At 44.4% G+C, this 19,737-nt stretch overlaps 1 protein-coding gene and 1 long non-coding RNA gene across 2 annotated transcripts in view; one reads left to right on the plus strand and one right to left on the minus strand.

The window, feature by feature from the left end:
• Nucleotides 1-242: 242 nt before the first annotated feature.
• Nucleotides 243-19,737, plus strand: part of MPZL2 (myelin protein zero like 2) — a 43,863-nt gene continuing 24,368 nt past the window's right edge. Inside the window, exons 1-2 of the mRNA XM_056542758.1 lie at nt 243-429; nt 3,882-4,036. Of these exons, the coding sequence (XP_056398733.1) occupies nt 375-429; nt 3,882-4,036 (210 nt within the window). The 5' untranslated portion in view covers nt 243-374. The remainder of the gene's footprint in view (nt 430-3,881; nt 4,037-19,737) is intronic.
• The window catches only part of LOC130293731 (uncharacterized), a 32,718-nt gene continuing 15,847 nt past the window's right edge, over nt 2,867-19,737 (minus strand). Inside the window, exon 3 of the long non-coding RNA XR_008848276.1 lies at nt 2,867-4,034. This is a non-coding gene — a long non-coding RNA (uncharacterized LOC130293731). The remainder of the gene's footprint in view (nt 4,035-19,737) is intronic.

A 19,737-nucleotide genomic window follows, 5' to 3' on the forward strand; every position in this document is an offset into this window, starting at 1 on the left:
AGAATAATTATTTCATAGTCCACTATATAGTTTTATTGCATTCACATACAGTATATTTACTCTTTATTATTATTATTCATTACTTTATTGTGGCTAAGTAAGCATTCAGCATTAAATTACAAGGTGACATAGTGACCCAACAGGGAACTATGTGGTCAGGATTACGTCTTGGTCCGACGAAAGGTGACAAATCACTTCCCACATGCTATTTAGTCCTGAATGTGACCGTCATACCTCTCTCTTTCACAGATTGCATGTAAATAGTAACTCCTCCCAATGTAACTGGAGCCACCACTACAGGTGGGAACACCACTCCTCTGAACCTGTACAGACATTCTTCTGGAGGGACAGGCTTCCAAACTACAGCAAGAATCATGACTGCTCTCAGCTCCTTTGGATTAGCCGTCTGGATAGCCCTGTTTGCTGCAGGTAAGTCCATACAGGTTCGCTATCCTGAAACCTGGGATCTATGGAAAGGGATGAACTGGGAATACTCCAGAGAGGACTCTAACCTATATTTGGGGTTATTAACACTCTTGTGACTCTGTAACACAGCCCTGTACACTGTGACTCATTGCAGGGAGTGGTTGAACTCTGACCACTGAGTGTACACATCGTATAGAAGCTTTGGCCAGAAGCCTGACCAGTCAACCGGCATAAAGCATTGCTGCGGCAGCCTCTCGTGGGGGTTATGCTGTATGCCCATAGACCATACAAACCTACCAGCTGCTAAGTCAAAGCAGTTGTGCTTCATAGACTATGCTACACAACACTGTGGCTGTAAAGGGGCGCTCCACTTTACAATTGTTATCAAGAAAATGTCCAAGGAAATTATAACACACAAGAAAGCAGCTTACATATTGGGAGTGCATTATGGTCAAAAACATTGCAGTGCTGGCACTATTTATGAGTAGAGGGGCTCTATTTATGAGTAGGGGGCACTATTTATGAGTAGAGGGGCTCTGTTTATGAGTAGAGGGGCTCTGTTTATGAGAAGAGGGGCTCTATGAGTAGAGGGACTCTATTTATGAGTTGGGGGCACTATTTATGAGCAGAGGGGCTCTGTTTACGAGTAGAGGAGCTCTGTTTATGAGTAAAGGGGCTCTATTTATGAGTAGAAGGGCTCTATTTATGAGTAGAGGGGCACTATTTATGAGTAGAGGGGCTCTATTTATGAGTAGGGGGCACTATTTATGAGTAGAGGGGCTCTGTTTATGAGTAGAGGAGCTCTGTTTATGAGTAGAGGGGCACTATTTATGAGTAGAGGGGCATTATTTATGAGTAGAGGGGCATTATTTGTGAGTAGAGGGGCTCTATTTATGAGTAGAGGGGCACTATTTATGAGTAGAGGGGCTCTATTTATGAGTAGAGGGGCACTATTTATGAGTAGAGGGGCTCTATTTATGAGTAGAGGGGCACTATTTATGAGTAGAGGTGCATTATTTATGAGTAGAGGGGCTCTATTTATGAGTAGAGGGGCTCTATTTATGAGTAGAAGGGCTCTATTTATGAGTAGAGGGGCACTATTTATGAGTAGAGGTGCTCTATTTATGAGTAGGGGGCTCTATTTATGAGTAGCGGGGCTCTATTTATGAGTAGAGGGGCACTATTTATGAGTAGAGGTGCATTATTTATGAGTAGAGGGCCTCTATTTATGAGTAGAGGGGCTCTATTTATGAGTAGAGGGGCACTATTTATGAGTAGAGGGGCTCTATTTATGAGTAGAGGGGCACTATTTATGAGTAGAGGGGCTCTATTTATGAGTAGAGGGGCTCTATGGGTAGAGGGGCACTATTTATGAGTAGATGGGCTCTATTTATGAGTAGAGGGGCACTATTTATGAGTAGAGGGGCTCTATTTATGAGTAGAGGGGCTCTATTTATGAGTAGAGGGGCACTATTTATGAGTAGAGGGGCACTATTTATGAGTAGAGGGGCACTATTTATGAGTAGAGGGGCTCTATTTATGAGTAGAGGGGCACTATTTATGAGTAGAGGGGCTCTATTTATGAGTAGAGGGGCTCTATTTATGAGTAGAGGGGCACTATTTATGAGTAGAGGGGCACTATTTATGAGTAGAGGGGCACTATTTATAAGTAGAGGGGCACTATTTATGAGTAGAGGGGCTCTGTTTATGAGTAGAGGGGCTCTATTTATGAGTAGAGGGGCTCTGTCAGTGTCTGTAGAGAACAACAACATTTCTGTTCACTGGGCTCAAAATATAGGCAGCCATAATTGGTGACTATGTTCTGGGGAAATTGATTTCACTTGCATTATTATGGAAATTGTTGCTACTCAGGAAAGGAGTGGTGTACAAAAATGCTGTATTAAAAGTTCCCAGATAATACAATAATTTCCTAATATGATGTGCAAAGTGACTGTAAAGCTGTGATTCACTATAAACCCACAATTGCTTCTCATGTCAGCAGACTGTGAAATAACTGGCGATCCTGAACTCTGACCTGCTGATGGGTCAGCACTGGGGGATGTGGGTTAATTTGTGACTCTGTTAACTGAATATTGCAAATATTGACGCTATCGCCTGCACTCATTATCTAGATACACATCTGTATTGTGCTACACCTAGTTTCTGCTCTGTGCAGTGTACAGTATACTTAGCCTAAACTAGGAGTGGATGCAAAAGGTAACAAATGTTTAAATGAAAATCTGATGTGTCCTCCCTTTGTATCCACTCCTATTTTTGGCTTTATTAAAAATTGCATCAAAATGTATGAATCCAGCCTTAGCCTGGTTTCACACAAAGCTTGCTGTTTTTTTGTCTCAGTTTTTTTATTTAGTGTTTGAGCCAAAAGATTATAAAGAAGTTGAAAATAAAAAAGAAGAACGTAGACCATGTTCACACACTGTACAATTTACCAACATATTTTATTTTAACTTGACATGAAGATGGAAATGACCAAAAGCCGTTCTCACCCACTGTGCTGTGTTATGATAGTTGGAGATGTAAATTCATGGAATATCCATTAATACAGACGAAGATGTGGACGGAGGCAGAAAAATAGGCTACATGTTTCACACAATTAAGCGCTTTCTCATGCCGGTTTGAGAAAGTGCTTAATTTAGTTAAATAAAAGCTTAATAAACACCCATTAGCCCAAACACCCATTAGCCCCTTCCATATTAAAAGTTTAAAGGGGTTATCCAGGAAATCAACTGGCTCCAGAAAGTTAAACAGATTTTTGAATTACTTCTAAAAAAAAATAATTTCAGTACATATGGGCTGCTGAAGTTGAGTTGTTCTTTTCTGTCTAAGTGCTCTCTGATGACAGGTGTCTCGGGAACTGTCCAGAGCAGAAGCAAATCCCCATAGCAAACCTCTTCTACTCTGTGCAGTTCTCGAGACAAGCAGCGATGTCAGCAGAGAGCACTGTTGCCAGACAGAAAAGAACAACTGAACTTCAGCAGCTGATAATTATTGGAAGGATTAAGATTTTTTTATGGAAGTAATTTACAAATCTCTATAACTTTCTGGAACCAGTAGATATAAAATATTTTTTATTTTCCTGGAATACCCCTTTTAAATCCCCCTCCTTTCCTCATTTTCCATATAACAAAAATGAAAAATAATAAAAATAAACATATTTGGTATCGCCACGTGCATAATTGTCCCAACTATTAAACTATTATGTTTCTGATTTCCTGCGTAAACGCTAGAAAATTGCAGATTTTTGTCACATCGCATCCCTCCCCCCCCCCCAAAAAAAAAAAGTAATAAAATGTAATTATATTAAAAAGAAAAAAAAGGGGTTAGGGCAATGCATTTTCAGTTTTTGACCAAGCACAGCCAAAATTTTCGGTTTGGGCCCAAACTTTCCCTTTGGTGCATCCCTAAATATTTATCATTTTCCTTTTCTCCCACAGTCTCATCAATGGAAGTATATACCTCAAGGGAGCTCCAGGCTAAGAATGGAACAGATACCCGCCTGAAGTGTACTTTTAGCTCTTCTGAACCACTAGGAGAGGAAGTGACCGTGTCCTGGACATTCCGCCCTCTTTCGGGAGGCAGTGATGAGTCTGTAAGTACATAAATATTTTAGATGAATGTTTCTAATTGCTCTTGGACACTCATTTATATGTAAACCAGTCAAGCTTGTGCAGTAATTAATGGATTAGATTTGTTTTCCTCTTCCCTGCATGTGAGCACATGTGTCGCTCAACTCTGTTGCAATAAACACTTACTCACTCTGCAAAAGGAGACGCCACAACAGATTGCCAAATAAAATAAGGCTCACTGCAGAAATGTATAGGAAAACCAAGACACAAATCTATACTTGTCTCTACACAAGTCCTTAAATGCTAAAGGAAATGCAGCTGCCAGCACTCAAAAACGTTTGTTAGGCTAATATCTCCAGGCAGATATTCTGAAATCCATCGGTGCTAGGACCGTGTGGACATGCACCATTTCCATCGACTGCAATACAGTCTGTGCATATGTTCGTCAAAAGAATGAACACGTTCGGAGTCCGTGCATAATGCACGATGCAGCAAAATATGCCGGCACTAGGACCGCACAGGAATGTTTCTTTTCATAGACGGTTATGCATTTCATGCAGTGTCCGTAGAAAGAATGAACATGTTAATTTTTTCTGTGGACATGGAAAACGGAATTTCCCTGCTGGAAACATCTGGCACAGAAATTCCGCCATGTGCATATCGCAGCAGAATCCCGTTGAATTCAAGACGGCACTGCATTCCATGAGGAGGCTGCAGAAAGAAGGGATATGTCTATTCTTTCTGCGGACATCGGAATTTGAATTTCCACTCCAGATGTTTCCGGCATGAAAATTTTGCTATGTGAACAGTGCAGCAGAATTCCACTGAAATCAATGGGACTCTGATGCCGCGGAATCTCCATGGGGAATTCCGTTTTGGAGTGAAATTCCATCGTGTGAACTACTTAGGGCTCGTCCCCACTGCTGAAGTTCCTCACTGAATTTTCTCCATGCAAAAACCATGGCACACTAGTAATTTGAAGCAGATTCAAGCACAATTTTCATGGGGAAATTCTGGAAACCTTGTGAAATCAAAGTCCCGTTGATGGTAATAGAAGGTTCCGACCAGGATTATTTTCTGCTTCAGGAAAGGACATAATCCTTATTAAGAACTTCCATTAACATCAATGGGGCTTTGATTCCACAAGGATTTCAGACAGAATTTCCACATGGAAATTCTGCTTGAGGCTATGTTCACTTGGGACATTCCGCACATTTTCGTCCATGTGAATAAAGCCTGAATCCGCTTTAAATTACTTGTGTGCCGTGTTTTTTTCATGGAGAAGTATAGAAAATTAGGTGAGCCCTAAAGTTGGAGAACGAGATGCAAACTACAAAAGCTTTTGTGTGGTGATGGGCTAGCTGAGAAGGTGCAGGAAATGTGACGCCTGCCTGTCTGCTCTGTTGTAGCATTTGAATATTCCTACGGCTATAGCAAACATCGTTGTGTAGCAGGATGTGATGAACCCACATTTCATTGCATTGTTGAAATAAATTGTATGTGAATCATAGTTTCATGGAAAGTAAAGGTGTTGCTTATGATCTCGTAGTGATAGTGATTGATGGCACATGGAACAGTCTGCAAAAACAATGCACAGATCCATTATGTATAAGAACATATTTCACCTTAGAGCCGAGGAACGTGCTCTCGAATCACCCAAAGTGCAAGAAAAAGTGCAAATGTGTTATAGTAAAAAAATATGCACAAAGGATGCGGTCTATCGCAAGGGGCCCCCAACAAACCTTACCCTTTGCCTCCGGACTAAAAGGTTCCTGCAAGGTTCTAAGTTCGGAGGGGGGATTCATCAATCTATTTAGAGTCATTTTAGGTGTATTTTCTTGCGCAAAATCTTGCGCAAGGATATTTCCTGCGTTCTTTTTGTGCGTCTTTTTTGGTGGAACTTTTTCTAAAGATGTCACCATTCAGGTGTACCGTAGAGCCGTTTTACCGGTAGACATGAATTTACTGTGCTTTTTTTTTTTTGCGCACGAAGAGAACAAAATATACACCAGCTCCGAGCACACGTACAAGTCTGCCTTATATTTTTTAATTTAAGAGCCGAGATGGGCTGGATTCTATTACTGCACATGATTCACAGAGATCTGTGCGCAAGTTTAGTAAATTTTGTGCAGCTAAATTACAAATACACGCAGCAGAAAGGGGTAAAAAAAAAAGCTCTACCATACACTGATGTTGATGAATCCCCCCCAGTGTCCCTTTTTGCCAAAGCTACTAAAGGGACCACAAATGCTCCCCACATCCCCTTTGGCGTTAGCCAAGGTATTTGCCTGCAGAGCCATAAACGGTCGGTACCCTGCCCATGCAGGAGAACCTGGGGTTTTTGGAGGGAGGTGAGGAACTTGATGGCCACACACACCAAATAACTATAAACCAAATCAAAATCATAAATTGGTTAGATCACTTGTCAAATACTGGCCTGGGGACCATGGCCCAGATTTATCAAACTGTGTGAGAGATAAAATAGAGGGATTTTCCCTCAGCGACCAATCCCAGCCCTACTAAGGAGCTGAGGTAAAGTGAGAGCTGAGCTGTAATTGTTTGCTGGGGGAAAATCCCTTTTTTTTTTTTTTTCTCTCACAGTTTGATAAATCTGGGTCCATGTGCCTTAGGGCGTATTCACACAGTGGCAATTCACATGGATATCGGCATGGAATCTGGATGTATTCCTCATTGAAATACATGTGAATGCCGCTCCAAAACCTAACTCCATCATTTTCAATGAGAATCCACATTGTAGTTTATGCAGCACAGGTTTTTTTTTCCCCCTTGGTAAAAAATTGGCCTTAAAAAAAAAAAAAAAAGATAAGTGACCTGTCTCTTTGGGCCTGTTCACAGCACAGAATTTCCACAAGTTAAATACCTTGCAGATTCTACTTGCAATAATCTCAATAGGGGTCTGCTACTCAATGCACACTGCAGAGGTTCCGTAAAGTAACTACTGGAACAGGATTCTGCCAAAAGATTGAACATGAGTCCGCCATAGAAGCCATGGATTACTGTAGTTCCTCTTAGAAATTCCGGGTGAAATTTCTGCAGTGTGAACAGAGCCATATAAAAAATTTCTGGTTGTATTTTGTGCTCATTCCATGTGGAAATTGTAAGGCCGGGTTCACACTATGGATCCTCAGGACGGAATTTCATGGGCAGCGCTAGGACCGTGCAGACTACATTGCCGTCCCCATAGTCAGCAATGTATTTTTGAGAGACTCTTTCAGTGGCTAGCGGAAATTCAGAAGTGTGAGTGTGGAATCCCATAGAAGTCTATGGGCTTTAATTTGAGGCAGAATTTCTGCCGTGTGAATAGACCCTAAGGGTACATTCACACGTGTATTACGCTGCGGATCCGCCGCTGAAGGACTGCTGTATGCTGCCTTTACAGATACCTGCTCGGAGCAGCAATACGCCGCTATGAGCAGACACTGCGATGTGCGATTTGCCTCGTGCATGCGCAGCGACTCGTACATCGCTTCAGTGTGTCTGCTTGTAGCGGCGTATTGCTGCTCCGAGCAGGCACCTGTAAAGGCAGCATACAGCGGTCCTTCAGCGGCGGATCCGCAGCACATGTGAACATACCCTAAGGGTGCGTTCATATGTGCATATATTTTGCTGCAGATCTGCTGCAGATTTGCTTCAGCAGATTTTGCTGCCCATTGAAGTCAATGCAGCAAAAATATGCACGTGTGAACATACCCAAAAACCATGGCAAAATCGGTATAATATATAGTAGTTACTATGCTTTTAGATTTCTCATGTGGATAAGTGATGGATTTTTCACAGAGCCTTATGGAAAATTGTTATAATCCCTTCATTTACCACAAAGCTCCCCTCCTACTTCGCAGCCCAAACATTTGTTGTGATAAGACCATTGCAATAATACAATAGTGTCTGCAACCCCTTTACAATACAATAGCTAGACATCCAGTATAGGTTCACTAGAGATGATATAATGGACACTCGCACAATCAATGACCTCTGAGCAGAAAGAGCCGAAAAAGAGGTACATTTTGTCAGCTATTCTTGGGAGTTGCCCACCCAAGACATTTGTGGCAAAGCAATGGGATATGTGATAAATGCGGAGTGGGCTGACAGGAGACAAAGAGGAGAGCAGTCAGAAGATTGGTTAGTGAAAATACTGTACATTTGTAGAACAGCCAATTGGTATGCCATAAAGGCATGTAGTGAGAAACCCCTTTAGGGTACGGTCACTCGTAGCATATTTTGCTGCGTATTAGCTGGTGCATATTTTTCTACCCATTGAAGTCAATGTGTAGCAAAATACGCAGCTGATTTTGCTACCCATTGACTTCAATGAGTAGGAAAATACGCAGCAGCAAATATGCAGCAAAATACGCTACGAGTGACCGTACCCTAATGGGGTACTCTGCCTCTACCCTCTATTCGTGTCTATGGGAGTGGGCATTATGGCAAGTACACAGCCCTCACGCTCCTCCGATAGACATAAATGGAGGGGGCATGACATCACGAACATGGAAGCCCCAAATGTCCGTGTTCATGTTCCGCAGCGTGTCGTGTTCCGCAGCGACGGACTGGATATGGCAGGGGGTCCCCTAGACTAACCAGAGGTCCTGGCTGGTAGTGCGGGGGATGCTGATCAATATGCTGCCTACCATGCCCTGATCCATCCTGCCGTTCGCCAATTATCTTCATTATTTTTGATATGCAAAAGATCTTCTAACTGGCACGGGTGGGGTTACAAGGCTCCATCTGACACTGTACAGGACTCCACTGCGCTGAGGCCACTTCCGGGTGTACACAGGAAGCGGCACATGACCGCAGTGGAGACCTGTACAGAGCGGGGAGGAGAGGCGGAGGGAGGGGATGAATATTCATAAGCCGGTGGTGCTGCAGACGAGCGACGCTGACATCACAGTGCCAGATGGAGCCTTGTAACCCTGCCCGTGCCAGTTAGAAGATAATTTGCATATCAAGAATAATGAAGATAACAGGCGAATGGCGGGATGGATCCGGGCATGGTAGTCAGCATAATGATCAGCGTCCCCAGCCAGTACCTCTGGTTAGTGTGGGGGAAGTTTAGTGACAGTTTTCCTTTAAGGTGAAAATGGGCTTGGTCCTTAAGGGGTTAAAGCCTTTTTACACGGGCTGATTATAAGGCAAATGAGTGTTCCTAGAAACACTGACTCCCAATGTAAAAGTACCAGTGATCAGCTGGCGAACAGGCATACACTCGTTTATCGGCTGATTAAATCTTTTGTGTGGCCACTTAAATTATCATTGTTGTCCACTCATTGCCCTGTCCAAACAGCAGTTATGAATTTAATATGCCACAACAATCCGGCGACCTGGCCACACGATTGACTGAGCCTTGTAAAGGCTGTACAGATGAATGCCGCTTATCCTGAGCCATACGGCCCACGTAAAAGGGCCCTTAACCTTAGTCACAGTCTTAGAACATACAGTATCATTGCTATTTCATACCCAGGAACCCCCTGTAGTACAGTATACAGTAGTCCCTCAAGTTACAATATTAATTGGTTCCCGGACGACCCTTTTATTTTGAAACCATTGTATGTTGAGACCATAACTCTATGAAAACCTGGTAATTGGTTCTGAAGTCCCCAAAATGTCATCCAAAAATAGGAAAAAGTGAGGATTAAAGAAAAATAAGTAGATAACTAATATAGATAAAGCAAATCCTTATATATAAAAGTAAGATAAGGAACTGTAAATCACTGTATGTCCTGAGACCGGCGATCTGCGGCGATTCTGGGTCATGCGGGTCTCCGGTGACCTGGAAAATAAGGAGGATAAGGTTGTCAGGGGAATCGGGGTTAAAGTTCGGTTCCCCCGCTTTGCCCACTGACGGTAGTCCAGGCAGAGCGGGGGAACTGTCCTGCAAGCGGCAGAGGTCCCTTAACAGTGGGGACGATCCTCTCCCTGGTGCGGCGGCGATGACGTGCAAACTGTAGCCCTCCAGATGTTACAAGACTACAACTCCCAGCATGCCCAGACAGCGGTTTGGTGTTTGGGTGTGCTGGGATTTGTAGTTTTGCAAGATTTAGATGGGTACAGTTTGGAGATCACTGTGCAGTGGTCTCTAAACTGTGCCCCTCTAGATCTTGCAAAACTATAACTCCCAGTATGCCCACACAACCAGTTTGATGTCTAGGCATGCTGGGATTTGTAGTTTTGCAACATCTGGAGGACCACAGTTTGGACATCACTGTGCGATGGTCTCTAAACCGTGGCCCTCTAAATCTTGCAAAACTACAACTCCCAACATGCACGAACAGCAAACAGCTGTCTCCGTATGCTAGGAGTTGTAGTTGCATGCCTCCAGTTGTTGCACAACTACAACTACCCTTTGGTGATCAGTACATGCTGGGAGTTGTAGTTTTGCAACAGCTGGAGGCACACTGGTTGAAAATACTGAGTTAGGTAACAGAGCCTAACTCAAGGTTTTCCAACCAGTGTGACGACAGCTGTCAGTGCATGCTTTGCCCTACCCCCATGTGAATGTACGGCACTGTTTCCAAAATGGAGCCTCCAGCTGTGACTCCATTTTGGAAACTACACCCCTCACGGAATGTAACAAGGGATATAGTGAGCCGTAACTCCCCACAGGTGTTTGACGAATTTTCGCTAAAAAGTTGGATGTAAAAATGAAAAAAAAAAAAAATTTCACTAAAATTCACAAAAATTACCCTAAGTTTTTAATTTTCACAAGGGAAAATAGGAAAATAAGCCCCCCAAAATTTGTAATCCCATTTCTTCTCAGTATGGAAATACCCCATATGTGGATGTAAAGTGCTCTGCGGCTGAACTACAATGCTCAGAAGAGAAGGAGCTCCATTGGGCTTTTGGAGAGAAAATTTGTCCGGAATTGAAGGCCATGTGTTTACAAAGCCCCAATAGAACAGTGGACCCCCCCAGTGCGTGACCCCATTTTGGAAACTACATCACTCATGGAATGTATTAAGGGTTCAGTGAGCATTTACACCCCACAGGCGTCTGACAGATTTTTGGAACAGTGGTCCGTGAAAATGAAAAATTAAAATTTTCATTTGCACAGCCCAGTGTTCCAAAGATCTGTCAAATGCCAGTGGGGTGTAAATGTTCACTGCACCCCTTATTAAATTCTGTGAGGGGTGTAGTTTCCAAAATGGGGTCACATGTGGGGGGTCCACTGTTCTGGCACCATGGGGGCTTTGTAAATGCACATGGCAACATATCCCATTCCAAACAAATTCTCTCTCCAAAAGCTCAATGGCACTCCTTCTCTTCTGAGTATTGTAGTTCTCCCGCAGAGCACTTTACATCCACATATTGGGTGTTAAAAATTTTGGGGGACATGTTCTCCTATTACCACTTTTAAAAATGTAAAATTTTGGGAAAAACCATCATTTTAGTGAAAAAAAAATAAATTTCATCTACACATCCGAACAGTCATCAAACACCTGTGGGGTGCACCTTGAGGGATGTAGTTCCCAAAATATTATGCCATGTGTTTTTTTTTTTTGCTGTTCTGGCACCATAGGGGCTTCCTAAATGCGACATGCCCCCATAAACCATTTCAGCAATATTTGCTTTCCAAAAGCCAAATGTGACTCCTTCTTTTCTGAGCATTGTAGTTCGCCCAAAGAGCACTTGATGTTCACACTTGGGGTATTTCCATACTCAGAAGAAATGGGGTTACAAATTTTGGGGGGCATTTTCTCCTATTACCCCTTGTAAAAATGTAAACTTTGGGGAAAACCCAGCATTTTAGTGGAAAAAAGAAATTAATTTACACATCCGACTTGTGGGGTGTTTCTCCTTTACATTGCTGCTATTCCTGTGTACCACCTAAAGGGTTAACACACTTTCTGAATGTCATTTTGAATACTTTGAGTGGTGCAGTTTTAATCATGGGGTCATTTATGGGGTATTTCTAACCTGAAAGGAAAAGCATCCCAGAATTATTAATGCTTAAAGTGACAGTGGTCAGATTTGCAAAAAATTGGCTTGGTCCTTAAGGGGTCAAGAAAAATATTGTTTGTTGAGGCAATTGTAAGTTAAAGGATCACTGTATATGATTAGTAATGAAAGAAGCCCTCAAGCCCTCCTGCAGAAGATGCGGTGTGAGGTGCAAACTTGCTTCTGCACCTCCCCTCAGCTCTCCGAAGATTTCCGAAGCTAGGGCCGGGGGGGAGGGCAGAGTGAAAACAGAGCAGGGGGAGAGAGGACGTACATGCCTCCCTCATCTCTCCTCCCTCAGCTCCACCTGCCTTTGGAGAATGCTGGCTTGCAGGGGCAGATCTAAGGCAGAGCAGGGGGAGAGAGGAGGTACATATGACTCTCTCCTCATCTCCCCTTCTTAACCCCGCCTCTGTTCTCCGAACTCTGGTTTGCATGGGCTGCCACAGGCAGGGCTGTGAAGGGGAGATGAGGAGGGAATCATATGTACCTCCTCTCTCCCCCTGCTCTGCCTTAGCTCTGCCCCTGCAAACTTGCGTTCTCCAAAGACCACTAATGGAAATCAGCCCCAGCCCCTGGGGTTTGTCCTCCCCCTTGTAGCCCATGCAAACCTGTGTTCGGAGAATGCAGGCGGGGCTGAGAAGGGGAGATGAGAGGAGGGAGTCATATGTACCTCCCATCTCCCCCTGCTCTGCCATAGTTATGCCCGTGCAAACCTGCGTTCTTCGAAGACAGGCGGAGCAGAGGGAGGGGAGGGGTCTTCGGTGGCTCAATCTACATATCCATTGTCTCTGACCCCACATCCTAGTTGTGTCACAAAGCCCGGCCCCCTGTGAAGCCCCGCCCCCTGTGCGCAATTCACTGAATTTATCAGAGGAGACATATCTCAGGAACTACTGGACATAATTTGTAAGTGACCCCCTTGTTGGACTCCTGTTCACTCACACTATAACCCAGTGCAGTGTTTCCCAACCAGGGTGTCTCCAGATGTTGCAAAACAACAACTCCCAACATGCCTGGACAGCCTTTGGCAACTCCTGGAGACACCCTGGTTGGGAAACACTGACCCAGTGTATTGGGTTTAGTGTGGGTGAACAGGTTGACAGTTTATCTTTAACCCCTTAAGGACACGGCGTACCTGTGCGCCCTGATACCGCACCCTTTCTATAACGCGGGGCCACGGCGTGGCTAATAGTGCGTGGCAATAAATCCAAATGACCCTAGGGCAGAAAGGGGCCCTTATTATTGACAAAAACCTAACCCCAGGGCAAAAGCCCGGGGTAAAAAACCCCTTTAGAATCAACCCCTTAAAAATTTGGAGGACTCCAGTAAATGTTTGAAGGACCTGTGAAATGTCACATGTTATGTTTATGTAATCACATGCTACCCAGAGGGCACCAGTTTAACACAAGACCCGCAGCTTGACCAATGGGCTTTGGCTAAGCTCCACTCTATATAAGGGGCAGCCATCACAATTCTCTCTCTTGTACCATCATCACTTTACTGAGACCAGCAAACAACAGAGATCTCAGTGCTAGTGTTCAGTACCTGGAAGGCCTCAAACCTACAGTCATTCCAGTAAGTCAAGTCTATGTCTGCTGTCTAGTCAAACCTCAAGTCAATTACCTAAAGTCCATTACAAGTATAATTGGTCCCAGCAAGCTGGGAGGTTCTTCGGTGATCATGGCCATCTCTCTGCAGTTCTGGCCTAGTTGTGAAGATAATAACACCTATCTGACCTCAGTTAAGCCTCCTTTAAACAATAACCTGGTTGTGGACTCTCATTTTCACTGCCTAGCTATTGGAATAGCGGAGATATCGTTTGGGTGGTTCCGGTACCCAAAAACCACTCTGGCGTCATGAACATTAGGGGTTAATAACACCTTGCCCCTGGGGTTAATACCATCTTGCCCCATCCACCTACAACGTTACACCCTGTGGTCCGGCCATCACCGTGGGTCACCACAACAATGCACATAGACAGGAAGTTAAAGACACAAGACAGGAAGTAGTTTACACGTTTTGCAAAAAATTGTATGTTAAAAATTAGGCACCCATTTTTTAAATGGCATGTAACAGTCCTATTTTTTTTTTTATGTGACCATGGCACCCCAGGCTGTTACCACTCTTATTCCAACATCACCTCTCTGCTTCCTCTGCTCACTGAAGTCTAGCGAGCCCAGATGCAACTTCTTCTGGGCCTGAGCAAGATTTCTGTGAAGATTGGTGCCCGGGCTGTCAATCATGCCGGAGGAGTGGTTAAAGCCTGGAGAGCCATAACTCCCTCAGGATTCAGAACCCCCCCGAGGACTATGTACACCTCATTAGCATATGGGGTGGGACAACATTCAAACTTATTCACTCCTGGATCACTGCTGGCACTATAGACATCCAGTTATAGTGAGCAAGCTGATTTTTATCCTATATAATGTTTTGCCAGCAGTTATATAGGGTAAAATCTCATGACAGGTTCCCTTAAAATGTTCCCACACTGTATATTAGGCCCTCTTCTGAGCTGTAAAATGTCTGAAAAAGGCAGTTTTTTTTAGTTATTCATTTCTATTGAACCTAATGGAAAATAGCTGGTGATTCACATTCAGTAAAATGTTCTGGCCATAATTTTACAGCAGTAAAATTAACCCAATTTTACCTCTGTAAAATTTTGGCCATAACATTTTACTGTTTGTGAATTTCAAGGTCTTTTTTATTTATTTATTTATTTTATTTTTTGCTGTTTATGGCCTTTTTTAAAGTTTTATTGCACTCTTTTTGGCCCATTTTTGTTCTGAAAAAAAATGTTGGTTTACAAACTGTATAATAGCATACTTTTCAACGGCATTTGGCTTCACTGCTCATTTCTGAGGCAAAATCTTGGCAAACATGTTCATTCTTTTGGCAGAATTCTGCATGGACTGCATTGCCATTAAGTAACAATGCGCAGGGATGATATTTTCTAATGTAAATAGGCCATTATTGTAGCAAAAAAAAAATTGCATAAAAAAACAAAAAAAAATGTTTTAAGAGATGCAAAAACAGGTGGAAAAAACGTTTTGGGGCTAAAAATATGGATAAAAAAAAACTAATTGTGCATAATGCCTTTCTGTGTATTTACATGCTAAATATTTTACAAGCTATAGCAAGATGACAGTGATAACAACAATGGGATCAGGGAAGGTTATTTAGGCCAAACAATGATGATTCAGGTGAATCACCTTGATGTGATACAATATGATCTGATGTTCTTTGTATGAGGTTACCATTATTTATGTCAGACATTGTTGCCCTTTTGAATAATTTAGAAGATAAGATAAGATAAGTGTCTTACACAAATGAGCTTTACAAGCTCTGCAAAGACTACCTCACAAGTTTTAACAACTTTGCTAGATATAAAAAGATAGGTTAATATTCATCGGACAAGGTGGATTTTTTTTCCATCCAGTCCTACACTGAATCCTGGAGCGTGCTGTCACTAAAGGTATCTCGGTCTGGATTGTTTGAATTGCTTGTAATGCATGAAGAAATGTTAGCGAAGCATGTGGTACGATGTAAATCGTAGGAAACAGGGCCAAGTTTATAGTTCATGCTGCCCTAGGCACTCAGGCTGAATACATCCCATTAGGGTGATTCAACATATGTAGGATTTTTTTTAATGCAGATCCCTCAGCAAATAAGCAGCAAACACTACATGCTTCTCATGCAGATTTTGCAGATTCACCATGGGTCTCACCTGCAGGTAAATTTTTCAGCAAATTTCTCATCCGCAGTTAAATTTTCAAGCAGGTCTGACCCATGTGGATTCAATCAAGGGGGTAAATAGTTTCTTAATTTTTTTTTCTGACAGGACACATTATGGTGTCAGCAGTCACTTCAAAAGTTTTTTTTGGCTAACTGAACTGCTGCCCTCCTGACCACTACTGCTCTAGGCACAGGCCTTAGGGTGCCTAATGGCAAATACGGCCGTGTACAGCATTTGTAATTTTTTTATGTGTTTTACATTATATATATATATATATATATATACATATAGTGAGAAGGTGAAAGGCATGGTGGTTGATGGGAAATATGTGTCAACAAGGCTCCTGGCTTTGGTGAAGTAAGAGCCGGTATTTATTCAGTGTCTGTGCTGCGATGCAGACTGACACTATGGCCGTAGTATGGCTAGGAGGCCAATCTGGGACGGCTCTTACTGGGAATGGTCAGGTGTAGGGTGGGGATCATTCCCCACAATCCAGGCTGCTTTTTGTTGGCCTTAAAGGCAACCTACTTCACCAGCAGAGGGGGATTTGCTAGTTGCAGCTCACACTGCCAGAGACAGCTGTATGTGGAGTTCTTCCCTGAGAGTTTGGAAGCTGGTGAGCCGCCTGCCTGCAGGTCTGGAAAAGACTTGCTTGATGCCGCATGGCATGGTCTCAGGTGTGAACAAACACCTAAGGAATACAGGTGGGCTTTTGTTAGACTGTTTTTGCTGTTTGCCAAGTGTGAATATAACACGGAACTTTGATTTGAAAAGTACTGTTTCCTTGTCTCTATACTGCAACCGCACCTATCTGCAAGAGCGAGTCTTCACAATATCTTTATTAACCCCTGGAGGACGCAGGATGTAAAGGTACACCCTGACTGCTTGGTACTTAGCGCATTAGGATGAACATTTATGTCCTGTGGCTTGTATGCTCACTCTATAGCAGTCAGGGACTTGCTGCTGATGCCGACATCAGTGATCAAGATGATGTCCACTATTAACCTTTTAAAGCATTAAAGGGGTTTGTGAGACTCAACGGACCAAACGCTGCATGATTTGCAGAGATCCGATGAGTCAAGATGGCAGGTGGAGGTCCCTGTATGGCCTGCCTTCTTGCAAGGGCCTACCGTATTTTTCGCCGTATAAGACGCACTTTTTCTGGGGGGGAAAAGTTGGTGCGTCTTATACTGCGAATACCGGCGGGCATCAATGGCTGGGACCCGCCGCTAATACAGGACATCACCAATCGCGGTGATGCCCTGTATTAACCCTTCAGGCGCGGCGATCAAAGCTGACCGCCGCGTCTGAAGCGAAAATAACACTAACCTGGCTGCTCAGTCGGGCTGTTCGGGACCGCCCCAGTGAGAACAGCTTACAGGACACTGGGAGGGACCTTACCTGCCTCTTCGGTGTCTTCTCCGTGCCGGGATCCCCTGCGCTCTCCTTCGACGTCATCACGTCGTCGCGCACACCGTCATCCAATAGGAGCGGCGTGCGGAGCGGCGTGGTGACGGCGACGTGATGACGGCGACGGAGAGCGTGGATCCCGGGGAAGAAGAAGTCCGGAGCGTCGGGGACACCACGGGGACGCTGCGACAGCGATGGAGCGACATCCAGGGCACCGGTGACAAGCGGTGACGGGTCCGGAGCGGCGGGGACACGTGAGTACTACCTCCTATCCAGTGGTCTTCAACCTGCGGACCAACGGCTGTCCAGGCATGCTGGGAGTTGTAGTTTTGCAACATCTGGAGATCCGCAGGTTGAAAACCACTGTTGGGTTCAGAATCTTAATTTTTTTAGATTCTGCACCTATAAATTGGGTGCGTCTTATACGCCGGTGCGTCCTATAGGGTGAAAAATATGGTAATTTCCAGGCCTAGATTTTTTGACATGAAAGGCAGAATTGCATTGTTTTCTGGGCCAATCCAAGTTTTGAGACGGGCCATGATCAGCACAGATGCTGAGACAGATGGTTACTGGGTGTTAAAACTAACTGAAAACTAGTTTGTTAGTGAGGCTGAGAGGAAATTAGCAAAACTTGGAAATTAGCCGTATCCAAAGACGGCAATTAGAGATGAGTGAACTTACAGTAAATTCGATTTGTCACGATCTTCTCGGCTCGGCAGTGGATGATTTATCCTGCATAAATTAGTTCAGCTTTCAGGTGCTCCGGTGGGCTGGAAAAGGTGGATACAGTCCTAGGAAAGAGTCTCCTAGGACTGTATCCACCTTTTCCAGCCCACGGGAGCACCTGAAAGCTGAACTAATTTCTTAAGGATAAATCATCAACTGCCGAGTCGAGAAGTTCGTGACGAATCGAATTTACCGTAAGTTCGTTCATCTCTAACGGCAATGCGTTTCCGAGCGAATTCTGCTGAAAGAATAAGCATGTTCATTCTTTTAGCGGGGTTCAGAATTTTAATTTCTGTGGCAGAGTTTTCTGCTGTGGAGATTTTGCCATGTGCTCTGTACAGCAGAATCCCTTTGAAAACAATAGGAGGCTTCTGCACCGGAATTTCCGAGTTGAATATTTATGTTGGATTCTGAATTGGAAATTCTTTCAAGTAAATGGGCCCTTTTGGAGTACCTGTGGCCAACCAAAAAAATGAAGCTGAATTATCATTAAAAAGCTGAATTATCATTAAAATGTACAACATTCGTAAATTTTAAACTTAGGATTGAAATTGAAGGACATTTTAAGAAACTTTAAAAAGGAGTGTGATCAGGGCATCCCAAGCTTTTAAATGACATTTATCTATATTTTGGGTGGTTTGGCCACACTCAAGTGTTCGGTAATGCTGTCCAATGCTGTTTTGCATTGGAACCGTGTCATCGCCCCTGACAGTGATTTTGTGTTTCTTTTTCTGTGTGGTCTTAGTGCTGGTGTGTTGTGCCACGGGGGTGCGATGAGGTGTATGGGGCAGATGTTGTAGCCCAGGGGCAGGTGTTATTAACCCCCAAATGTTCGTGACGCCAGGGCGTGGTTTTTCCGGTAACCACCCGAACAGTATCACCGCTATCCCTAGGTTAGGCAAGGTAATAATAGTCCAAAACCAGGTTAGGGTTAACGGTAACTTTACTGAGGTAGACAGATGGAAATAGTCTTTACAGTTAGGCCAGGATCACAGAGAGGTGGCCACTAACACAGGGAAGACCTTGCAGCTTGCTGGGACTTAGTGTTTGGACAGACTTCAATTCAGCCACACTGACTATAATAGACTTGACTGTAGGTAGTGACAGCAGACATAGATGACTTTACTTAATGACATGTGGCTGCAGGTTAGGCTTGGGGCCTCCAGATGTGCTGGACATTGGCTCTGAGACATCTGGTCTTTACTGTACCTCAGCAGAGGAGAGAGCACAAGAGAGACATTGTAATGGCTGCCCCTCTTATAAAGGGGGTTAAGCAAGAAGTACATAGGTCAAGCTGCAGATCACCTGGTTGGCTGGTGCTCTCTGGGTAACAAACATGTGACAACAACATCATGTAACTAACTTAACCTCTTCAGGACATAGGGCGTATGGATACGCCCTGAATTCCGAGTCCTTAAGGACCGAGGGCGTATCCATACGCCCGTGGGAATTCCGGCCCCCACCGCTAGCCGGTTGGGGACCGGAGCCGGATGCCTGCTGAAATCGTTCAGCAGACATCCCGGCATATCGCCCAGGGGGGTCATTATGCCCCCCCATGTCGGCGATCGCCGCAGATCGCTGGACAATTCAGTCCAGCGATCTGCGGCGATTCCGGGTCAATCGGGTCTCCGGTGACCCGGTGACCCGGAATTACTGGCTGTTCGGGGCCGTCTCTGACGGCCCCGAACAGCCAGAGCCTGCAGGGGTGAGGTGGCACTGGTGCCACCTCACGATCGCCCTGATTCGTCGGCCGGATTACCGGCCGACCAATCAGGGCGCCTGCTGCGGGTGTCACTCCCGCACCCGCTCCGCCCCTCTTCTGGAGGACGTGAGCGGGTGCGGGAAGACGACCCTCGGTGCTGGGGACCCCGATCCCCGGCGCCCCTGTTGGGATCG

The sequence above is a fragment of the Hyla sarda genome, chromosome 10 (assembly GCF_029499605.1).
Source record: "Hyla sarda isolate aHylSar1 chromosome 10, aHylSar1.hap1, whole genome shotgun sequence".
Lineage (NCBI taxonomy): Eukaryota > Metazoa > Chordata > Amphibia > Anura > Hylidae > Hyla > Hyla sarda.